General features: G+C 45.7%; 1 protein-coding gene across 2 annotated transcripts; it reads right to left on the bottom strand.

Moving 5' to 3' along the window:
* Window positions 1–12,938: 12,938 nt before the first annotated feature.
* Window positions 12,939–19,307, bottom strand: EOMES (eomesodermin). Of its 2 annotated transcripts, none has more exons than XM_034989103.1 (6): window positions 18,153–19,307; window positions 17,002–17,156; window positions 16,233–16,354; window positions 15,633–15,791; window positions 15,482–15,543; window positions 12,939–14,715 (listed from the first exon to the last, which is right to left on the bottom strand). In XM_034989103.1, exons 1-6 carry the CDS (start codon window positions 19,037–19,039, stop codon window positions 13,977–13,979), a joined length of 2,124 nt encoding a protein of 707 aa, XP_034844994.1. In that variant the 5' UTR covers window positions 19,040–19,307; the 3' UTR covers window positions 12,939–13,976. The 2 variants fall into 2 exon arrangements, with proteins under 2 accessions (XP_034844994.1, XP_034845003.1); XM_034989112.1 differs by having other exon boundaries at window positions 12,939–14,658.
* Window positions 19,308–19,527: the final 220 nt, after the last annotated feature.

Genomic DNA, 19,527 nt, shown 5'->3' with positions numbered 1-19,527 from the left:
AAGGTGTAAAACTTTTAGAGATTAATATCTCCCCTATTCCATGGCTTGTCTTTTTTTTCTCTTAACAATGCCTTTCAAAGAGCAGAAGTTCTTATTTTGATAAAGTCCAATGTATCAGTATTTTCTTCTAAGAATAGTACATTTGATGTCAGACCTTAGAAGTCTTTGCTTGACCAAGATCGCAAAGCTTTTCTCCTACATTTTCTTCTATTAATGCTATAATACTAGGTTTTACAGTTAATCTGTTATCCATTATGACCAGATATTTGAATACAATGTGAAGCATAGATTGCATATTATCCAAGTATCCTAGCACCTTTTGTTAAGAAGACTACCCTTTCTCCATTGAACTGTTTTACACTGTTGTTGAAAGTCAGGTATCAGTTATGAGGGTCTATATTTAGACACCTACTGAGTTCCACTGGTCTATTTGTCTAGCTAGATATATCTATCTATCTATCTAGCCAGCTAGCTAGACAAATATATATATATATATATATATACTGTATTGGTTAGTTAGGTTTTATAATAAATCTCTCACTCACTCTGTCTCTCAAATAAATACATAAAATCTTTAAAAATTTTTTTAACCTGTGTATGTCTTTATATTTAAAGTGAGCATCTTATAGGCAGCATATAGTTATGTCCTGCATTTTATTTATTTATTTATTTTAAAAAGATTTTATTTATTTATTTGTCAGAGAGAGAGAGAGCACAAGCAGGGGAAGCAGCAGGCAGAGGGAGAAGCAGGCTCCCCACTGAGCAAGGAGCCCGACGCGGGGCTCAATCCCAGGACCCAGGATCACAACCTGAATCAAAGGCAGACGCTTAACCGGTTGAGTCATCCAGGCATCCCTATGTCCTGCTTTTTAATCTAAGATGACAATCTCTGAATTTTAATTGGTGTGGTTAAACCATTTATATTTAATGTGATTACTGATATTTTGGATTTAAATTTACCACTTTGTTGTTTTCTATTTGTCCAATCTGTTCTTTGTTTCCTTTTTCTGCTTTTTGTGCCTTCTTTGGATTAATGAAATACTTTTTATGACTCCATTTTATCTCCTTTGTTGGCTTATTAGCTGTAATTCTTTATTGTGTTATTTTAATGGTTGCTTTAGGATTTTTAGTAAACATCTTTAACTTATCACAGTTTAACTTCAAGTGATACTATACCACTTATACAGAGTAAGAATTCATAATAATATACTTCCAGGGGCGCCTGGGTGGCTCAGTCGGTTAAGCGTCTGCCTTCAGCTCAGGTCATGATCTCAGGGTCCTGGGATCGAGCCTCGCATCAGGCTCCCTGCCCAGCGGGAAGCCTGCTTCTCCCTCTCCCACTCCCCCTGCTTGTGTTCCCTCTCTCGCTGTCTCTCTCTCTCTGTCAAATAAATAAAATCTTTAAAAAAAATAATATACTTCCATTTCTCTCCTCCTAGCTTTTGTGCTATAATCATATATTTTACTTCTTTATACGTTATAAATATAGCAATATCTTATTTTCACTTTAAACAGTTGATTTTCTTTTAAAAAGCCTTTGAAAATAAGAAAACAAGTCTTTTATATTTACCCAGGTAGTTACCATTCCCAAGGCTCTTAATTCCTTTACGTAGATCCCAGATTTCCCTCTGGTATCATTTTCCTTCTACCCAAAGCATTTCTTTCTTTTTTTTTCCTTTTAAGATTATTTATTTATTTATTTGACAGAGAGCAGAGAGCACAAGCAGGCAGAACAGCAGACAGAGGGAGAGGGAAAAGCAGACTTCCCACTGAGCAGGGAGCCCAATGAGGGGCTTGATCCCAGGACCCCAGGATCGTGACCCAAGAGGAAGGCAGACTCTTAACCAACTGAACCACCCAGGCGCCCCCTGAAGCATTTCTTTCAACATTTCTTATAGTGCAGGTCTGCTAGTGATGAATTCTCTCAGCTTCCGTGTGTCTGAAAAACTTTTCATGTCACCTTTGTTTTTGAAAGCTATTTTCATTTGGTATAGAATTCTAGGTTAATGGTTTTATTCTTTCTGTACCCTAAAGATGTTTCACTGTCATCTAGTATACTTATTGTCTGCTGTCATTCTAATTTTTGTTCCTTTGTACGTAATGTATTATTTTTCCCTCCCAGCGACTTTTGCATTTTCCTTGTTATCACCAGTTTTAAGCAATTTGATTAACATGAGCCTTTTTGTTGTTTTCTTCATGTTTCTTGTGGATTGGCTTCATTGAGCTATTTGGATTGGTGTATTTATAATTTTCATTGAAATTGAAAATTTTTGACCAGTTTTTCTTATTTTTTCTGTGCCATTCTCTTTTGTGTACTGCAATTACATGTAAATGAGGTTGTTTGAAATTTTCCACAGCTCACTAAAGCTCTATTCCCTTTTTTTTTTTTTTTTGGTATTTTTTAAAATTTCAGTTTTATTGAGGTATAGTTGACATATAAAATTATAAGATATTTAAAGTATGCATTGTGGTGATTTGATGTTCATGTACATTGTGAAAGAACGCACTGCCATCAAGTTAGTTAGCATTTCCATCACCGTTGGATGTGTGTGAGAACATTTAAGTTCTACTCTCTTAGCAAATTTTAATTATACAATACAGCATTATCAGCTATAGTCACCATGTTTTACATTTGATGCTCAGAACTTATTCATCTTACAGCTGAAAGTTTGTATCCTTTTATAAACCTCTTTCTATTCCCCTTACCTGCCAGCCTCGGGCAACCCCCTTTTACTCTCTGATTCTATGAGATTGACTTTTTCTTTTCTTTTCTTTTCTTTTCTTTCTTCTCTTTCTCTCTTTCTTTCTTTTTTTAAATTCCACATTTAAGTGATATCATGCAGTATTTGTCTTTCTCTGTCTGGCTTATTTCATTTAGCATAATGTCTTCCAGGTCCATCCTTGTTGTCACAAATGGCAGGATTTCCTTTTTTCTCACAGCAGAATAATATTCCAGTCTCTCTCTCTCTCTCTCTCTCTCTGTGTGTGTGATACCTTGTTTATTCATTTTTTTGTTAATGGACACTTAGGTTGTTTCCATATCTTGGCTATTGTGAATAATGCTACAATGAACATGAGGGTGTAGATATCACTTTGATATCTTATTTTCAGATACAAATGCTTTTTTACTTTTTTTTGAAAAATGTCTTTTCAAATCTTGACTATTTTAAAATTGAGTTATTTATCTTTTTTATTATTGAGTTGTAAGTTTTCTTTGTATATTCTGGATATCAGACTCTTTTTTTATTATTATTACATTCAATTAGCCAACATATAGTACATCATTAGTTTTTGATGTAGTGTTCAACGATTCATTCTTTTTTAGCTTCTTGAACATATGGAATATAATTATAATAACTATTATTCTTGTCTAGTAATTCTATCATCTGTGTCATTTTGTGTTGGTTTTAATATTTTTTTCCTCTTTCTGGGTCATATTTTTCTGCTCCTTTGTATGTCTGGTAGTTTTGATTGGATGCCACAAATTTTTAATTTTTTCTTATTATGTGCTGGTTGTTATTTTTTATTACTATAAATATAGTTGAGCTTTCTTCTGGGATGTAGTTAAGTTTCAACTTTTACTTTTTGGTTGTATTAGATGAGACTGAAGCAGCATTTAGCCTAGGGCTAGTTTAGCCCACCCCTGAGACAGGACCCTTTTGAGTAGTCTTCCCAATACCTCATGAATCATGAAGTTTTGTACTCCAGCTAGTGGGAACAGGAAATACCCTAGTCAGAGGGAATGCTGGGGGCCAGTTATTCTCAGCTGGGGGCAATACTGCCCTACAAAGATATTTGGCAGTGTCTGGAGACTTTTGGTTTTCACAACTCAGAAGATGGGGGTTGTTTTTGCTGACATCTAGTTGGGAAAAGCCAGGATGTCATTAAACATCCTATAATGCAGCCCCTAAAGAAAGAAGTATCTGTCCCAAAAGAGTGTTGAGGTTAAGAAACCCTGCCTAATCCTCTTGGGTGATTTTTTCCCTGGGCTTTAGGTAGTTTCTTCACATGCATGTTCTGATCAGCACTCTGAGAGTTCAGAGGAACCCAACTCAGTTCTTGGGTGTTTCTTTGTGTAGCATTCTCCTCTCTGGAACTCTGCCCTGAGAACTCTAGCCATCTTGGGCTCTCAGCCTCACAACTCTGTTTCCTCAACTCCAGGAGACTGCTGGGCTTTGTCTGAGCCCCCAGCCGAACCCTGAACTGCAGTTTGGAAGCTCTTCAGGCAGTAAATTGGAGCAACGTTAGGGCTCTCCTCATTTGTTTCTTTTCTTTAACAAATGCTTATTCTACATTGCCTGATGTTCAATGTCTTGGAAGCCATTTTTTTTTTTTTATATTTTGTCTGATTTTAGTTAAAAAAAATTTTCCCAGGCATAAGAATAAATCATATCCTTGTTACTCCATTTTGTCTTGAAGCAGAAGCCCTGCTTTTGACATTTTTGAGATTCAGTTAGAATTAAATCTAGATTAGGGGGCAAAAGCTAGCTGTTCCATAGCTGAATCTTTCTCAAGAGTGTTTGGTGTTTACAAATAAGTTGTCAATCCTGAAAAATAATGAAAAATTTCATATAAAAATCCAGATTTCCAGCTATTCTTGAAACATCTTTTCTGGAACTATCTCAAATCAACTGTAGTGTATTTAGAAGTCTAACTTCTAGCAGTCAAGGCTTTGGGGGTGAATTGATGGGGGTAAGACCTGGGCTGCACATCTTCTTCATTGCCCCCAATTTCACTCTCCATTCTTCTCCATCCCTTCCTGTGTCCAGGAGGTTGACCTCTATAAGTGCGTCAAAAGATTTCCTGGCTTTCTGGCTTCTCACTGGGGTCAGCCTATCGGGACATTGGCAAGGGATCAGTGTGGGAGGAGGCAGGATGAGAGTCTGGCTTCCTCTTTGCTAGCTTACTACAGGTTGGTCAAGTCCTTCTTTGAAAGGCTGCAGCTTTTGGCAAGTGGCCTTATCACACTGTTCTCTCTCTCTGGGTTCCAGTGACCCTGCCTAAGTACAAGGGGGCTAGGAAACATAGAGAAACCAATGGAATACTTAATGGATATTATTGCCCTGATTATAGAGACTCCTGCAGGAACATTTCTTCCTCGGTGACAAGCTAAATTCTTTTTGCTGACAGGGACAGAGTAGTGGGAAGGAGTTACTTAAGGCGTCCACCTCCAGATTAAGTTTTAATTGTATTCCTAGAGATTCTCTTCTGTTTATGTTCTGTCTTTCAGAAGAATGTTTCATCAATATGACTAGGATCACATCCCTCAGTCTAGTCTATTTACACAATCTGTTTTGACAGCTCTGAGCAGAAGAGTCCCTAAAGGAAATATTAGATATCACCATACCATTCTATTCTAATCATATTTTATATTCTGTAATCTCAGCTTAATGATATTCTGCTCTGGAGCACAAATACACCCTCATGTATGTGGAAACAGGCATGCACATGAATTTTTGTGCACTACCTCAATTCATGTTTCTCTGTGCTTTTCTTCTGCAGCTATGTGGTCTCTATCTGCAGCCTTCTAAATATTTAGTGATGAGCATTGTCTAATTAGTTGATTCATTAGATCAACAATCACCTTTTTTTTTTGCACAGGAAAAAGCTGGAATCCTGGAAGAAGTAAAATGCCGAAGAATGTTCTTGGATTTTAGATTTATAAGATAAAGATAAAACCTGCTTGTCAAGATTAAGAATACCAGCAAAGATGTAGGATACAAGACATATGTTCTGTGGATTCACTACTCCAGAGCTGAGTATAGGTCAAAGTGCAAGAAGAAATAGACATAACTTCATGACAGGCTTAGATTTTTTTTTTTTAAGATTTATTTATTTATTTTAGAGAGAGAAACACAGCACGAGCAGGAGGGGGCGGATGGGGAGGAAGAGAAGCAGACTCCACACTGAGCATGGAACCTGACCCGGGGCTTGATCCCAGGACACTGAGATCATGACCTGAGCCACCCAAGAGTCGATGCTTAACCAACTGTGCCACCCAAGTGCCCCTTAGAAAAAAATAAAGAAGCAGAAGATTAATTATTAATTATTGATCCATTTAGATCTTAAATCTTGTTCATTCCCTGAAAAGCAACAAAAACAATAATAAAAACTATGCTTTAGAATGTAATGTTTTCATGACTATTTTACAGGCCCCTGAAATGTTTTGTTTAAAGCATAGGGCCCAACTCATGGTATGCTGCAGAGCTAATGGAGTCCTCAGGGGTCGTGGCCCACCCGGGAACACTGTGGCTCTCGGCTCTGCCTCTGTGTGATGTGGGAGGGATGGAGCCAGAGCAGGGTCCGAGGTGCCTCCCCGCTCTCCGGTTTAGTGACTCAGGGACTGATGATTGGTTTGGGGACTTAGGAAGAAGTCCTATTTAACAGAAGTCCATGTTCTCAGGGCATTAAAATTGGACATTACAAAAAGAAATGGGGACAATCACAGACAGAGTGATATAGCCTTCCTGGTGGCCCATGGAATAGGCTCCAATTCTGTATCTGGGATGGGGAAGGGGGTAGGATCATAGCAACAGCATCTACATGTTAAAATCTACCCTTGATCTTTTTAGAATCACTATGATATTCTCAGTCACCGATTCCACCTTAGTTTCAGAAGTTCTGGGCTGTGAATTGTGGGTAGTACCCTGGCAGTCCCACGACTCTCCCCGACTCTTCCCTTCTTTAGATCTCCTCCTCAAACCTTCCTTACACTCCAAACTAAGTGGTAGGAATCACTTCTCTTTACTTGTCATGGATGAAATCATTACCTCCCTAGAACAACCATCAAATTATTCGATAGTCCTTTTTATCACTTACGATCTGCATATGATGCTTCACCTTATCAATTCTTGAACCATACCTGTAAGGGGATTAGGAGATTGATAATTTATTCTGGGAGCACAAAAGCAAATAGAAACATATTTTATCACTTTGTTATGCACTGGTTTCATGTGATTTCTTAGCAATTTGTGTGTAGCAAACTGTTTCAATAAATGTGTATCATCTGCTAAATCTTACCAATTCATGCACTTTGTCCACTTTCTCATTCAATTTTCTATGGCCCATGTTCCCCAGAGGGCCATAGTTGTTTTCTTGTGATGATACAGAAAGACCAGAGATCTCGGCTTTTTGGTTTACTCCATTTATCACATTCAAAGTGTCATTGAGAATCACTGTCCTGAAGAGATACTTGCACCCCCATGTTCATTGCAGTATCATTCACAATAGCTAAAACACGGAAATAACCTACGTGTACATTGATAGATGAATGGATACTAAAAACTGACATATATATATATATATATTTAAGAAAGAAGAAAATCTTGCCTTCTATGACAACATGGATTGACCTAGAGGGTGTTATCTTAAGTGAAATAAGTCAGACAAAGACAAATATTGTATGATCTCACTTATATGTGAAATCTAAACAAGCCAAACATAGAAATAGAGAATAAAATGTTGTTTGCCAAGCGCTGGTGGCAGGAGCATAAGGAAAATGAGGAGATGTTGGTCAAATGGTGGAAGATTCTGAAGTGTCCAGTTATAAGATGAGTAAGTCCTGAGGATCTAATATGGCAGCATGTTAACCACAGTTAACAATACTGTATTACATACTTGAAAGTGGCTAAGAGAGTAGATCTTAGATGTTCTCAGCACATACAAACAAGTGGTTATTACTTGATGTGATGGAAGTGTTAACTAACCTTATTGTGATAATCATTTCACAAAATATACATGTATTAAATTATTAGGTTGTACCCCTTAAACTTACACAATATTATATGTCAATTATATCCCAAAATATGAGGAAAATATATGTTAAAAAAAGTGTCATTAAGTTAAACTTTCTCATGTATATGTAACTGATAATAACAGATGTACTGGAATTTATTTACTTTGTGAAACCCTTAATGAAATAATGGATCTAGTGGACAATCATCAATGGGCAACGGCATGCCCCAAGGAGAGACTAGCCAGACATCACGAACCTCCTGATGGAATATTATTACCCATGAAATATTGTTGCCAAAATATAGAACTTGAATTAGATCAGTTTCTATATGTAATTATCACTTTACTGGAAATATAAGGGTCAGAGGATCGGGTTATCACCATGGGGATACAACCAGCAAAATCCAGACCAAGGAGAAAAGGGTATGGGGTAAATGGACCTCCAGGAGAGAAAGTTTACTTTTCCTTTAAGCCGTTAAAAGGGAAAATTCAGTGGCCCTCAAGGTCAGCGTCCCCGTCTTGTTAAAAAAAAAAAAAATGTTCCTAACTTCAGGTGGTATTCAGTTTCGGGCAGGTGGGAACCTGGAAAATTAGACAGAATGAATGCTCAGACTTCTGCAATATATTGTAAGGAAAAAATAAAAGAGGAGAACAAGGGGAAGATGTCTTGAATGAGAGAATTAAGTGACACATCAACCAGATATGTGGGACTTGTTTGGATCCTGACTCAAATGAACCAACTATAAAAAAAAACAAAACAAAACCAGAAGAACAAAAACAAAAACTTTGAGACAATAAGGGAAACATGCTTGGATATTTCACGATATTAAGAAGTTATTGTTAATTCTGTAGGTGTGATAAATTATGACTGTATATATATATATTTTGAAGAATCCTTACGTTTTAGGGCTAAGTATGGAAATAATTCTGGATTAGATGTCAGGATTGCTGGGATTTGTGAATGAGGTGGGGGGTTATAGGAGGAAACAAGAGCAGCCATGAGCTGATGATTGTTGTAGCTGGAAGATAAATGAGGGTCCACTGCTCCTTTTACTTTGATGTATGTTTGAAATTTTCCGTAATTTTTTGGGCAAATAAAGATCTTTCATTTGCCAATGCATTTGAGTTTACCATCACATATCATGTATAAAATCAGTAATTAATAATGCCTACTAAGACTTGGAGCTACGCAACAGTTTACAAAGCAGTTCATTTACAATCTCATTTCTTCCTCCTGGGTACTACTGGGCGAGGTCGCTGTTGTGCCACTTCGCAGAAATGAATGAAGCTCAAGGAAGCCCAGGGCAATTGCTGCCTTGAAGCCACGGGCCAGAACTAGAACGTAGAGTCTTAGAAATTCCACATTCTGGGCTCCTCCCCCCACACCAAGAAGCTTGAAAAGGGAAGAGTGGGAGTGGAATAAAGAAAGTAATTGTTTACAGAACGCTCCAGGACCTGACAAAACAGCGACTTCGGGAGTGGAAGTCCTGGGCGGCTGGGCCGATACTCGCCGTGGCCACCAGATGGCGAAGGCTGCTCGCTGCCCAGCGGACAACCGCGCCGGGCGCGGAAACTGCCCGGAGACCCAAGGCCAAGGGCAAGGCGCTCCGACACTGCGCGGAAAGCTGAGCCGAGCCTAAAGTTACAGAAGTTGCTGCGCGAGTCCTGCTGCCTCCACAAGCTTAGAGAAGCAAGTTTAGGGCTTTTTAAGGAGACCCGAAGGTGGGGAGATTAAAGTGGAGGATGCACATCTTGCTGCCTAAAATAAGCAGTGACTTGCGCTTCGGGGTTGGTCAGGGATCCCTCAGAAGCCCGGAAACTTGGGGGACCATTGCTGAGGGCCTGCTCCGTAGGTGGCTCTGCTAAATCCTTCCCCTGGGGAACTCGACGCTCTTCTTTGGCGAAGCGCAAAGGACTACTAGGGTCGAAGGAGAAAAGGGTATGGGGTAAATGGACCTCCAGGAGAGAAAGTTTACTTTTCCTTTAAGCCGTGAAAAGGGGAAATTCAGTGGCCCTCAAGGTCAGCCTCCCCGTCTTGTTAAAAAAAAAAATGTTCGTAACATCAGGCGGTATTCAGTCTCAGGCGGGCGGGAACCCCAAGGGTGTGCGCTGGGCGCAGGCTTCGTCCTCTACCCAGAAGAGGATAGGCGCAGGTGGACCGATTGCGCGGGTTCGAATCCACCCGGGCCGGAGCTCGCGTACTCGAAAGCCTAAAAAACTTGAGGGATGGGGCACGGAGGAGATGGGGATTTCATAGAAGGGGACTCAATCGGGCTCACAGTTTTGCAAATTGTCTTTAAAAAGGGCCTCCTGGTGACGCCGAAATCTCCGCGAGGTGAAAGCCCAACTTTTGGAGTCGGCCTGCAGCCTTGTGGCGGACATCGCGGCGCGAACGTGAAAAAAATGAAGGATGCAGCCAGCGTCCAGGCGAGTGGAAAACGAGTGATTCTAATTTCTGTCCCTACTGGAGGCTCAATTTCGATTAAAATCAAGGGGAATGCGGGAACGTTTTTACTCCGGTGCTTTTCCGTGACACCTGCAAATTTTTACCAGAATCGCATCATCACCCCCCTCCCCCCGACACACACACACACACACACACACACTTGTTTGGTTCAGAAAGAAGGAAGAGACTGCAGAGGAAAGGGAAGACTGCGAGTTTGCCTTTACCTCCAGGTTTAAAGTTAATCAAAGGTGTCCGAAGAAGGACGCTAGGACCAAAAGCTGATCGGGAGCTTCCAACTCTCCATTACGGAGTTGGGAGATGCTCTGCTGCAGATTCCAAACCCCGGCCCTAGTTAACAGTTGGCGCGCTAGTATGCAGCTTCTCCCATCGCCTACTTCTTTTCGTACTCTTCCAGCCTTTCCCTGTGGGCGGCTCCCCAGCCCACCCCGAGGACAGCTACCCCAGGTCCCAGCAATTCGCAGCTTCGGCACCCAGGAGGAGGAATCCTGGGACTAAGGGGAGCGAACTTGTGCCGGGGCGGGGTGGGGAGTGGAGGGAAGCCCCGCCCCGAGTTCTTCCCAAAGCAGGGAAGACGTCCAGGAGCTACGCGGGAGCTATTTTTTTCGTTTGCCTTAAAAAAGAAAAAAGAAAACTCGAACAACGAAAAAAAGGCTATGTAAAGGACAGCGTGGAAAATGGCAAACAACAGCCTTTCCAACTCAGAGTCGGGTTCTTTTTGCCCTTCGTTTTCCTCTGGGCTTTCGTTGCGGTTTATTCGCTTTACTGTGTGCTTTTGTTTGGAGCAGGAACGGAGGTGAAGCGAATCCCGGCGGAGCTGCAGACCCCCAAGCCGGGGTCTCCACCCTGCGCAGGGAACGCCGCCTGAGCGGGTGCAAACGCGGGGACCCTGGCAGAGAATGTAAACAAACGGGGCGCCGAGCCCTTGATCATTATTTAAATAGAGGCTTGTTTATCGGTGTCATCCTAGGAGGATTAATTAGATACATCTCTTCACAATTTGGTGTCTGACACTCCATCTTAGGAATGCCTTATCACAAGGTGTTAATTGGGGCCACTCAGCCACTTACGTTTCTATTAAACACTGTGAGGGACTTTTCACAAGTACCAGGTTCTTTTTACTGTACGGTGCAAAAATATACAGGACTCGAAATAGACTGGGACCAGAGTCTGCTTTATCCCGGCGGTGATTAGCATTATCCGGGCTTTCTAGAGGGCAGAGCACTGTTTCGAAATCCTGTCGCTGCTCCCAGTACGTTATGGTCCCTGGGGGGAGAGGGGGGCGCTGACCAGGTTAGGGGGGCTGCGAGTCCTCCCGCCAGAGTCTGAATCTGTCATCCATAATAAATACACATAAACCAGATTTCAAGCTTTCGCTTCTAGCGTCGTAAAATTCCAGGCGGCTTTGGCAAAGCTTTTTGAAGAGGCACGGTCATAGACTTGGGGCTAGAGTCGGGGCCCCCAAGGTCACGGGCGGCGCGGGAAGAGCTCGGGCCCAGGAAGGATACAGGGAATGGGAAACTGGGGAGAGGCTCCTAGCGGCCTTAATTGGGCGCGGAAGAGGAGGAGGTCCCGGCTGATTGCTCGCCTCCCAGCAGCTAATCCTCTTAGCAACTGCATTTCCGCGCCACGCAGTTTAGCAAAATGACCCTCCCGGCCAGACCTTTACCCCGGGAGGGTCAGGAAGGGGCTGGAAAGGTTTGCAAGCTGGGCCAGAAGCCGTCTGCAGATAAGCCTGGCGGGACGTCTGGCAGGGGGGGACAAAGGGCCCTCCGCCCCACTCCTGGGTTTAACTTTTCGGCGGGCCTAGGGCTCAGCCAGGGGATGGGGTGGCCTTCGGCCTCCTGGGGAAGGAGAGCCAAATAAACGGAGCTAGACTCAGGGCGAACGGCTCCCGGCCGCTGTTTGCAGAGTGGAGCTGCACGGGACGACTGGAATCCTCATTTCTAAGTGTCGCGCCCGCCCCTCGCCCGCGCCGCCGCCGCCGCAGCGTCCCCAGCGTCCGTGGCCGAGTTTGGCCGCCCGCGACGCGCCCCGGCCAGCAGCTACCGAGGCGAGCAGCCCGCGGCGGCGGGTGCGCTTGGGGGCTCCATGTAGAAAAAAAGCCGCAGGTTGGAGCAGAAGCTGAGTTGTGGGCGGCCCGCTTCCCGCCGCGCTGCAGGGACCAGTAACTCGTGGGCGCTCAAAGGGCCGCGGGGGTTCCCGGGGAGCCCACGTGGGTCCAGGGACGGGTGGCCCCAAGAAAGCCTAGGAAAAAGCCCAGAGAACGAAGTGGTCACGGGCCGAGACAGGGCCCGGAATCCAAGAGCTGGTGGCCGAGGTTTTCCAGGCCGGGTTAAGCCTAACATAGGCAATCCTGCATCTCTGCAACCTCCCCTCTCCCCCACCCCCACCCCCACCGGCCCAATACCCATTGTCCAGACTTCCCAGTGGGGTGAGGAAATAAACCCATTCATCTTCAAGAAAAAAAGAAGATAAACAAAAGCAACCCCACCCCCTCATGACTACAGTGTCCACTTACAGATTCTAGAACCTGGGGGTGGGGGTGGGGGGACACTGTTCACGCTGGAGAAGAGTGGAGAGGGAAGAAAAATAAGATCTTTAAAACAAAGATTACAACTCCAAGTACAGAAGACAGAGCTATGCCTGTTCCCTTAATGAACCACATTTATTAAAAATGACTAAGACTGTACATAAAAATCCAAGATCTCTAAAAAGCCTATAGGAGCTGTGGCATCAGGTTTTAGTTTCTTCACATTACCGAGCTGGGTAGTGGGGATGGCAAAGAAAGAGGGTGAAATAGGGGAGTTTTCCTTACACATGTTTCAAGTTAGTACATTGTAGCTGAATACATTCTTAACTATCTAAGAAGTAAACAGAATATTCCCCAATATCCAGGATGATGAGAGAACTTATCCCCCCCAAGCCCTGCTGTCAGGTGATCTGTGAATTCTTGCCAAAGCCAAAGCACCAATTTTCATCATCTCAGACACGTAAGGAGACTATTTGTACAATATATCCCACGGTGTTCTACAGTGTATCTAAGCACACACAAAACTGTACACTTTAAAATTCTCTCTCTTATTTTCTTTTTTGGCCACTCCCTTCCCCACCCCCTTCTCCTGAGTCCTACTAGCCACCCCAGCCCGCAGCAGAGGCCTAGCCTGTGACACAGTCCTGAACTAGGGCCAAACATGGCTTGCTTCGAAAGCCTAGGAGGAATCAAAGTCAGGTAAAGCCAGCACCTTCACGTAAGGTTTTTCTCACCTCCCAGGCCTAGCTATCTTTTGTCCCTAGCAGAAAGTAACAGCAAAAAGTCCCCTGTTGAAGCTTAAGGCCCAGCCCTTCTCTTCCAGAAGCAAAACACCTTGCCACTCCGGGATTCTCTCTGCTTACAGATTTACACATAGGAATGAGAACCAGATCTTTCAACTCATTGGCTAGCGCTCAGCACTCCGAATCTTCACAGCCCGATTCTCTGAATGTTTAGTGCCTCCAATAAATAAATCCAGAACCTTGAATAACCTTCGAATTTTTAAAACGCTTTAAAGTCCTTCATTAATTTTATTTAAAAAACAAAAAAATGCGAGGCTTGTTTCAGTTACCTGCAGCAATTAAAAAGCTTTGGCACCTTCTTTTAGAGGATTGCACAAAACGGGATGCATCAAGGTGGAATGCAAACGTCTTTTTGGCAAACCTAGGCAAAGAAGACAACAAAAAACACCACCAAGTCCATCTGCAAAAAGTTAGCTCATTTTGACGTAGTTAAAATAACTCTTTAGGGAGTCGGGTAAAAAGCATAATACCCCCCCATGCCTTTTGAGGTGTCTTTACTGTACTCTTCAGCGTTAACGTCCTCACACTTTATGGAGGGAGAATTTTCATTACTAGAGGTGCTGGGAGACAGCCGCCGTCGCTTACAAGCACTGGTGTACACCCCCGAATCGTTGGAATCCAAAGACTTGATAGAAGGGGGGGTCTCTATCCAAGAAGAGCTGATTTCTTCTTTGACTTTCTCCTTGGAGAGCTGATCCTCAGAGAACACAGTGGGGCTTGTTCTGGAGGTCCATGGGAGTCCAGCAGCCATCTTCCTCTGGTAAGAGCCTCGACCTCCCCACCCTGCCATGGCAGGGAAGGTTGGGTCAGGGTAATAGCCCAGGGCGTGGGACGTCTGGAGGGGCAAGGATTTAATACCATATGGGAGCAAGGTGCTGGAAGTATATTCAGACTCATAGGAACCGATGTCTAGTTTGTTGGTCCCAGGTTGCTGGACAGGCGTGACAAGCCACCGCTGGGGAGGGTTGACCACCTCTTCGTTCTGTTGGGGTGAAAGGAGCCCATTGGTCTGTGGCACGGTTCTCTCGCCATTATAATATCGGGCTTGAGGTAAAGTGTTGACAAAGGGCTCCGGGAAGAAGGACTGAACGCCGTACCGACCTCCAGGGACAATCTGATGGGATCTAGGAGAATCCGTGGGAGATGGAGTTAACCTGTCATTTTCTGAAGCGGTGTACATGCTACAATATAAAGAGAAACACTTAAAAAAAAAAAACCCTAATGTTGTTACCAAATAACCACCTCCCAGAAATCAAAAAGGCTCACATAGTGGGCTGTACTGGGAGCACTGGTCTGCTGGAGTGGAGGGATGGAGGTAGGAGATGCGTTGGCCCATTTCAGCCCGACGCTTGGCTCATACGGAAAAAGTTTCCTCCCAAGCACTAAGTATTTAAACTATAGAAAAATCCACCTTTGCAAGTCCTAGAACTTGAAGGACAGTGCCACTCTCCTTTGTCAATGTCAGGGAAGGAATGCTGACTGTGGTATTAGAAATCCCACATGTAAATGACCTTGTGGGGCTTTACTGTTTAATGTTGTGAAAATTACATCCTCTTAGTTTTAGGTTTTTCTTATGTAAAAAAATAATAATAATGATAATAAAAGAGGGGGAGTAATAATACCTATTCCTCAGAGGGTAAAAAAGTTGGATCAAATGAAAAGGAAGGTATATAAATGCAGATTACGAAAATTTCAAATCTCCACTCAAATGTTAAAAAAAATAGCTCCTCATTTTTCAGCCCTTAACATTGCTTTAAAAATTAACAAACCCTTCCGTGAAAATTCTAAAGCAAGATTAGCCAAAGGGGGAAAAAATGCAAAAATAAAAATAGCTGAAAATCCCAAACAAACGTGAAGACTCATCCTAGAATGTTCTCTGGGAAGTGTCTGGTTATGTATGTCCTGTTCAAAGATGACCATGCAAATATGAAGAAAAGCTGTACTTACGAATCATAGTTGTCTCTGAAGCCTTTTGCAAAGGGGTTATGATCAATCTTTAGTTGAGTTATCTAGAGAGGGGAGAAAAACAGTCAGTTGTTGAGTGCTTTATCACGCTGGACCTAGCTGTAGAGATTCTTGGGCCATTTGGGACACTCACATCGGTGTTTTGGTAGGCAGTCACTGCAATGAACTGCGTTTCAGAGAAGGTAAAGGTCTGAGTCTTTGAGGGCTCGTTCAGGTCCTCCACGCCATCCTCTGTCACCTCAACAATGTGCAGTCGGGGTTGGTACTTGTGTAAAGACTGCAACACTATCATCTGGAAATGGTACAGAAAAAGAGCTGCCAAATCCATAAAGTCTCTTAGAGGTAAATCTTGACAAACTACATGTTTTGGAATGGGACTCCTGCTTGTCGCCCACTGACAGTTACCTTTTTCTATAGCCATTTTTAAGATCTTCTCATTGCTGCTTTTGCAACTTAAAACCTAGCTGGCTGGCTATGCGTGTTTGACAAACACTCTTTCCTCTTAGTTACTAAGTCCCCCAAAGACTTTAGTATTTCTTCTCCTAATAGTCAACTCACTGTTGACTGAAGTCTAGTGAAAATGAAAGGTCAAAAGAAAAAAAAAAAAAAAGGTTAGAACTAGGTGAGCAAACAGGTAAACAACTGCAGATATTACAAATACAGCGAAGAGTATGGTAACTTGTTAGGAAAAGAAATCTATGGCCAGAAGCCACCCCGTCCTCTGTCACTCTACCTGGGTGTTGTTGTTATTTGCGCCTTTGTTATTGGTGAGTTTTAATTTCCCAAAGGAAATCTCCTGTCTCATCCAGTGGGAACCAGTATTAGGAGACTCTGGGTGAACATACATTTTGTTGCCTAAGAGAAAATGAAACAAAACACAAAACCCAAGCAGATAGGGCTGATTACACATGGACATAGGGGAGGGATGTCTGTTACATATAGATTCAAGAGTTAGTCTTCAGGCACAAGTCTCCCCAGAGCTCGCTCTCCACCGGGATTCCACTGACAGCCCTCCCAGGGCCCCTGTGCTTCCGGCCCTCCTTGAACAAGGCAGTCATCTTAATGCTACCTCAAAATACATAAAAGGAGCCACCAGGAGATGTCTCTTGAAGGTCAATTTGGGGCCTCCTAAAGCTGGTAGGGCAACATCTGATGGAAAGTTGTTGGGTTTTTATGGGCGGACTCAACCTTGGGGAAGGCTTTCTCAAGGGAAGGCTGGAGTGTTGGGAGCCCTTTCCACCCAGGAGAATTTAGTAGGAATTGGTGGGGGAGGGTGGGGAAGAGTAGGGTCATGGTTACAGTACCAAAGTTTATATTCCTAGGCAAGAAATCTGACTTGGCAATTCTCTCCCTCTCTCCCCCATTCCAACAATCAACACCAAGAAACTCATACTGACACCTCTAGGCCCCAGATGAGGGGCAAGTGCTCGATTTAAATGTGAGTTTTCCGAGTCAGGAGTTCACTGCCCGCCCCTCCCTGCCTGGGCCTCCTCTCTCCTCACCCTGCATGTTATTGTCCGCTTTGCCGCAGGTCACCCACTTGCCCCCCTGGAATCGCCAGTGGTTGGGGTCCGCCAGCACCACCTCTACAAACACGTTGTAGTGGGCCGTGGGATTGAGTCCGTTTATGTTGAAGCTCAAGAAAGGAAACATGCGCCTGAATGAGGGAACAGAAGCAGGATAAGCGGTTTAAATCCGGATGCCTGAGAGCAGGCCCGCACCAGACCAGGTTTGCCGGCACCTGGGGTAGATCAGAGTAGGAACTGAAAAGCCTACAGAAAGAACAGAACACTGGTCCACAAAGTGGCCCCTCACTCTGCAAAATACTTGAGTTGTCAACTCTGGGAACATCTCTTTTCTGAAACAATTTGCCCCAAAGTAAGCATTTCCCCAATTGAGGTGCTACTGCACCCTCTCCCCACTCAAGTTCTTAATTTTTCTTCCAGGATGTGAAAAATCATTCGTTTTTCTACGATTAAGTACCAGAGAACAAGGTTCAGTTGTTCGTGTTAAAATTTTTAAATGGTACTCGTCAGGCTCAAAGTTCCCCTTGAGCGCCCCTCTCCCAGCACCCACCCCTCACATTTCCCATTCGTACCCACTGTTAGCAGTTGGATGGGTATCAGAACTTTCTCACGTCCCGAACCCCACCAGGTCTGGCTCCAGGGCCTGCCTAATCAACTACCCGCACCAGCCAACCCTCCGATGCCCATCTCCCCGAGGCGCCCCGTGGAGACTCTGGCGCCTAAAACTGCGGGAGCCCATCTACTGCGCTCAGGAAGCCAACCTTTGCGCCTTTCCCCACCCGCAGCTCCTCGCGGGTATGCAGGGACCAGCTCGGTATGCCGAGCGGGCGGATCTAGTAAATCCAGCTTTGTGGACAATTCCCAATTTCCATTTCCGCCTCCTTCTCGCCAGTCCAGGTGAGGGTGACGGGGAGGAGGGCGGGGGGGGGGGGCAGCTGTAACATTAGCACCGTGCACAAACCGGTGCGCGGACCGGGAGGGACACCGGATTGGAGATGCTCGCGGAAAAACACTCTCCCAACAAATCGCGGAGCGAATGGGCACAGCTCCCTCACCCCCGGCCTTCCCCAGGACCACACAGTCACTCAATTGTCATTCACCTCGGAGCCCCTCCGCGCTGCTCTCACCTGCCCTGTTTCGTAATGATCATCTCGGTTTGGTGGCGGTGGAATTTGAGCCACAGAGGCCGGTTGCACAGGTAGACGTGGGCACGAAAGCCGGAACCAGGAACCCCCAACGCCCCCAATCCTCCGCAGGACCCCGCAGCTGCCGCCCCAGGGTACGGCCCATAGAGCGGAGCCCCCTGGCTGTACTGATAGGCCCCCGGGCCGCCTGCCCCGCCGCCGCCGCCCGCGCCCGCTCCGCTACTCGCGCCGGCTCCCGGGCCGAACTGTGCCCTCCCAGGTGGGCACACAGCCGCGGGGAAGCCGCCGGGGGGCAGCATGGAGCCGTAGGGGTAGCGCGCCCCGTTGGGAGCAGGGTACACGGATCCGTGGGGCGCTCCTGCCGCCGCCTGGTAGGGGAAGAGCGAGCAGGGCGCGGCCAGCTCGGAGCCCTGAGGCCCGGGGGACTGGAGGTAGTAGCGCTCCGAGCTCAGGCTGTCCATGGAGTAGCGCGCGGTGGCGGCGGCGGCGGCGGCTGCGGCGGCGGCGGCGGCGGCAGCGGCTGAGGGCAGCTCCTCCTCCCCGCAGGGGGAGCCCTTGCGGCCGTCCGGGGGCCCGGGCTTGGCCGCTGCCGCGGCGCTGGCGAAGGCGTCCCCGGCGTCGGCGTCACTGAGCATGGCCGCGGGGGCCCCCGCGCTGGCGGCCGTGGGTTCCCCGCTCCCACTCTCGCACGAGAGGCTGCCAGGGAACTTCTTGGGCGCTTTGTCTAAGTCCAGCCTCTGAGGCGAGGGGGCCGCGCCAGGGAGGTGGCCTGCGCTCCCGCTGCCTCCGCCTCGCGCACTCTCCAGCGGGTAGAAGTGCGTGCCGGGCAGGTTCACCGAGCTCACCAAGAGCTGCTCCCCTAACTGCATGCTTTGCAAAGCGCAGACGGCAGCTGGCTGCTTCCTCTCCTTCCGCGGCCTTAATATAAAGGCAGGATGGGGGAGCCAGCGCCCTCTTCCGAGGGGAAGGTAACTTCCCCTACCTCCGGTGCTGGGGCTACCCACCTGGCCGCACGCGGGCCGCTAAGGCGCGCACTCGCGCGCCGGGAACCCAGCGTCCTTTCCGCGAGGAAAGCTCACTGAGTTTGAAGGCAGGAGGTGGAAATTGACCGAAAAGCACTCTCCTTTTCCCTTCCCGTCCTTCTTGCCACTCTGCACCCCCGTCCTCCTCCACACTCACACCCAGGAAGAAGAGGATTTAGATCTCTGTCCCCATCCACCCACCAGCGCTAGCCTTTCTGCCCTTCTCGACTGCCCGAGTGTGGGTCAAGTTGACCACTTGGAAACTTGCAGGCTGTCATTGGCTGCTTTATATATGTGCGGCCAGGGAGGGGCTTCGCGGCCCCACAGCCCGGGGA

Source organism: Mirounga leonina, unplaced genomic scaffold (genome assembly GCF_011800145.1).
Source record: "Mirounga leonina isolate KUSES-001 unplaced genomic scaffold, KU_Mleo_1.0 Mir_115, whole genome shotgun sequence".
NCBI classification, from domain to species: Eukaryota; Metazoa; Chordata; class Mammalia; order Carnivora; family Phocidae; genus Mirounga; species Mirounga leonina.
Note: the sequence above shows the minus strand (reverse complement) of the source record. Positions and strands in the feature narration are given on the sequence as shown.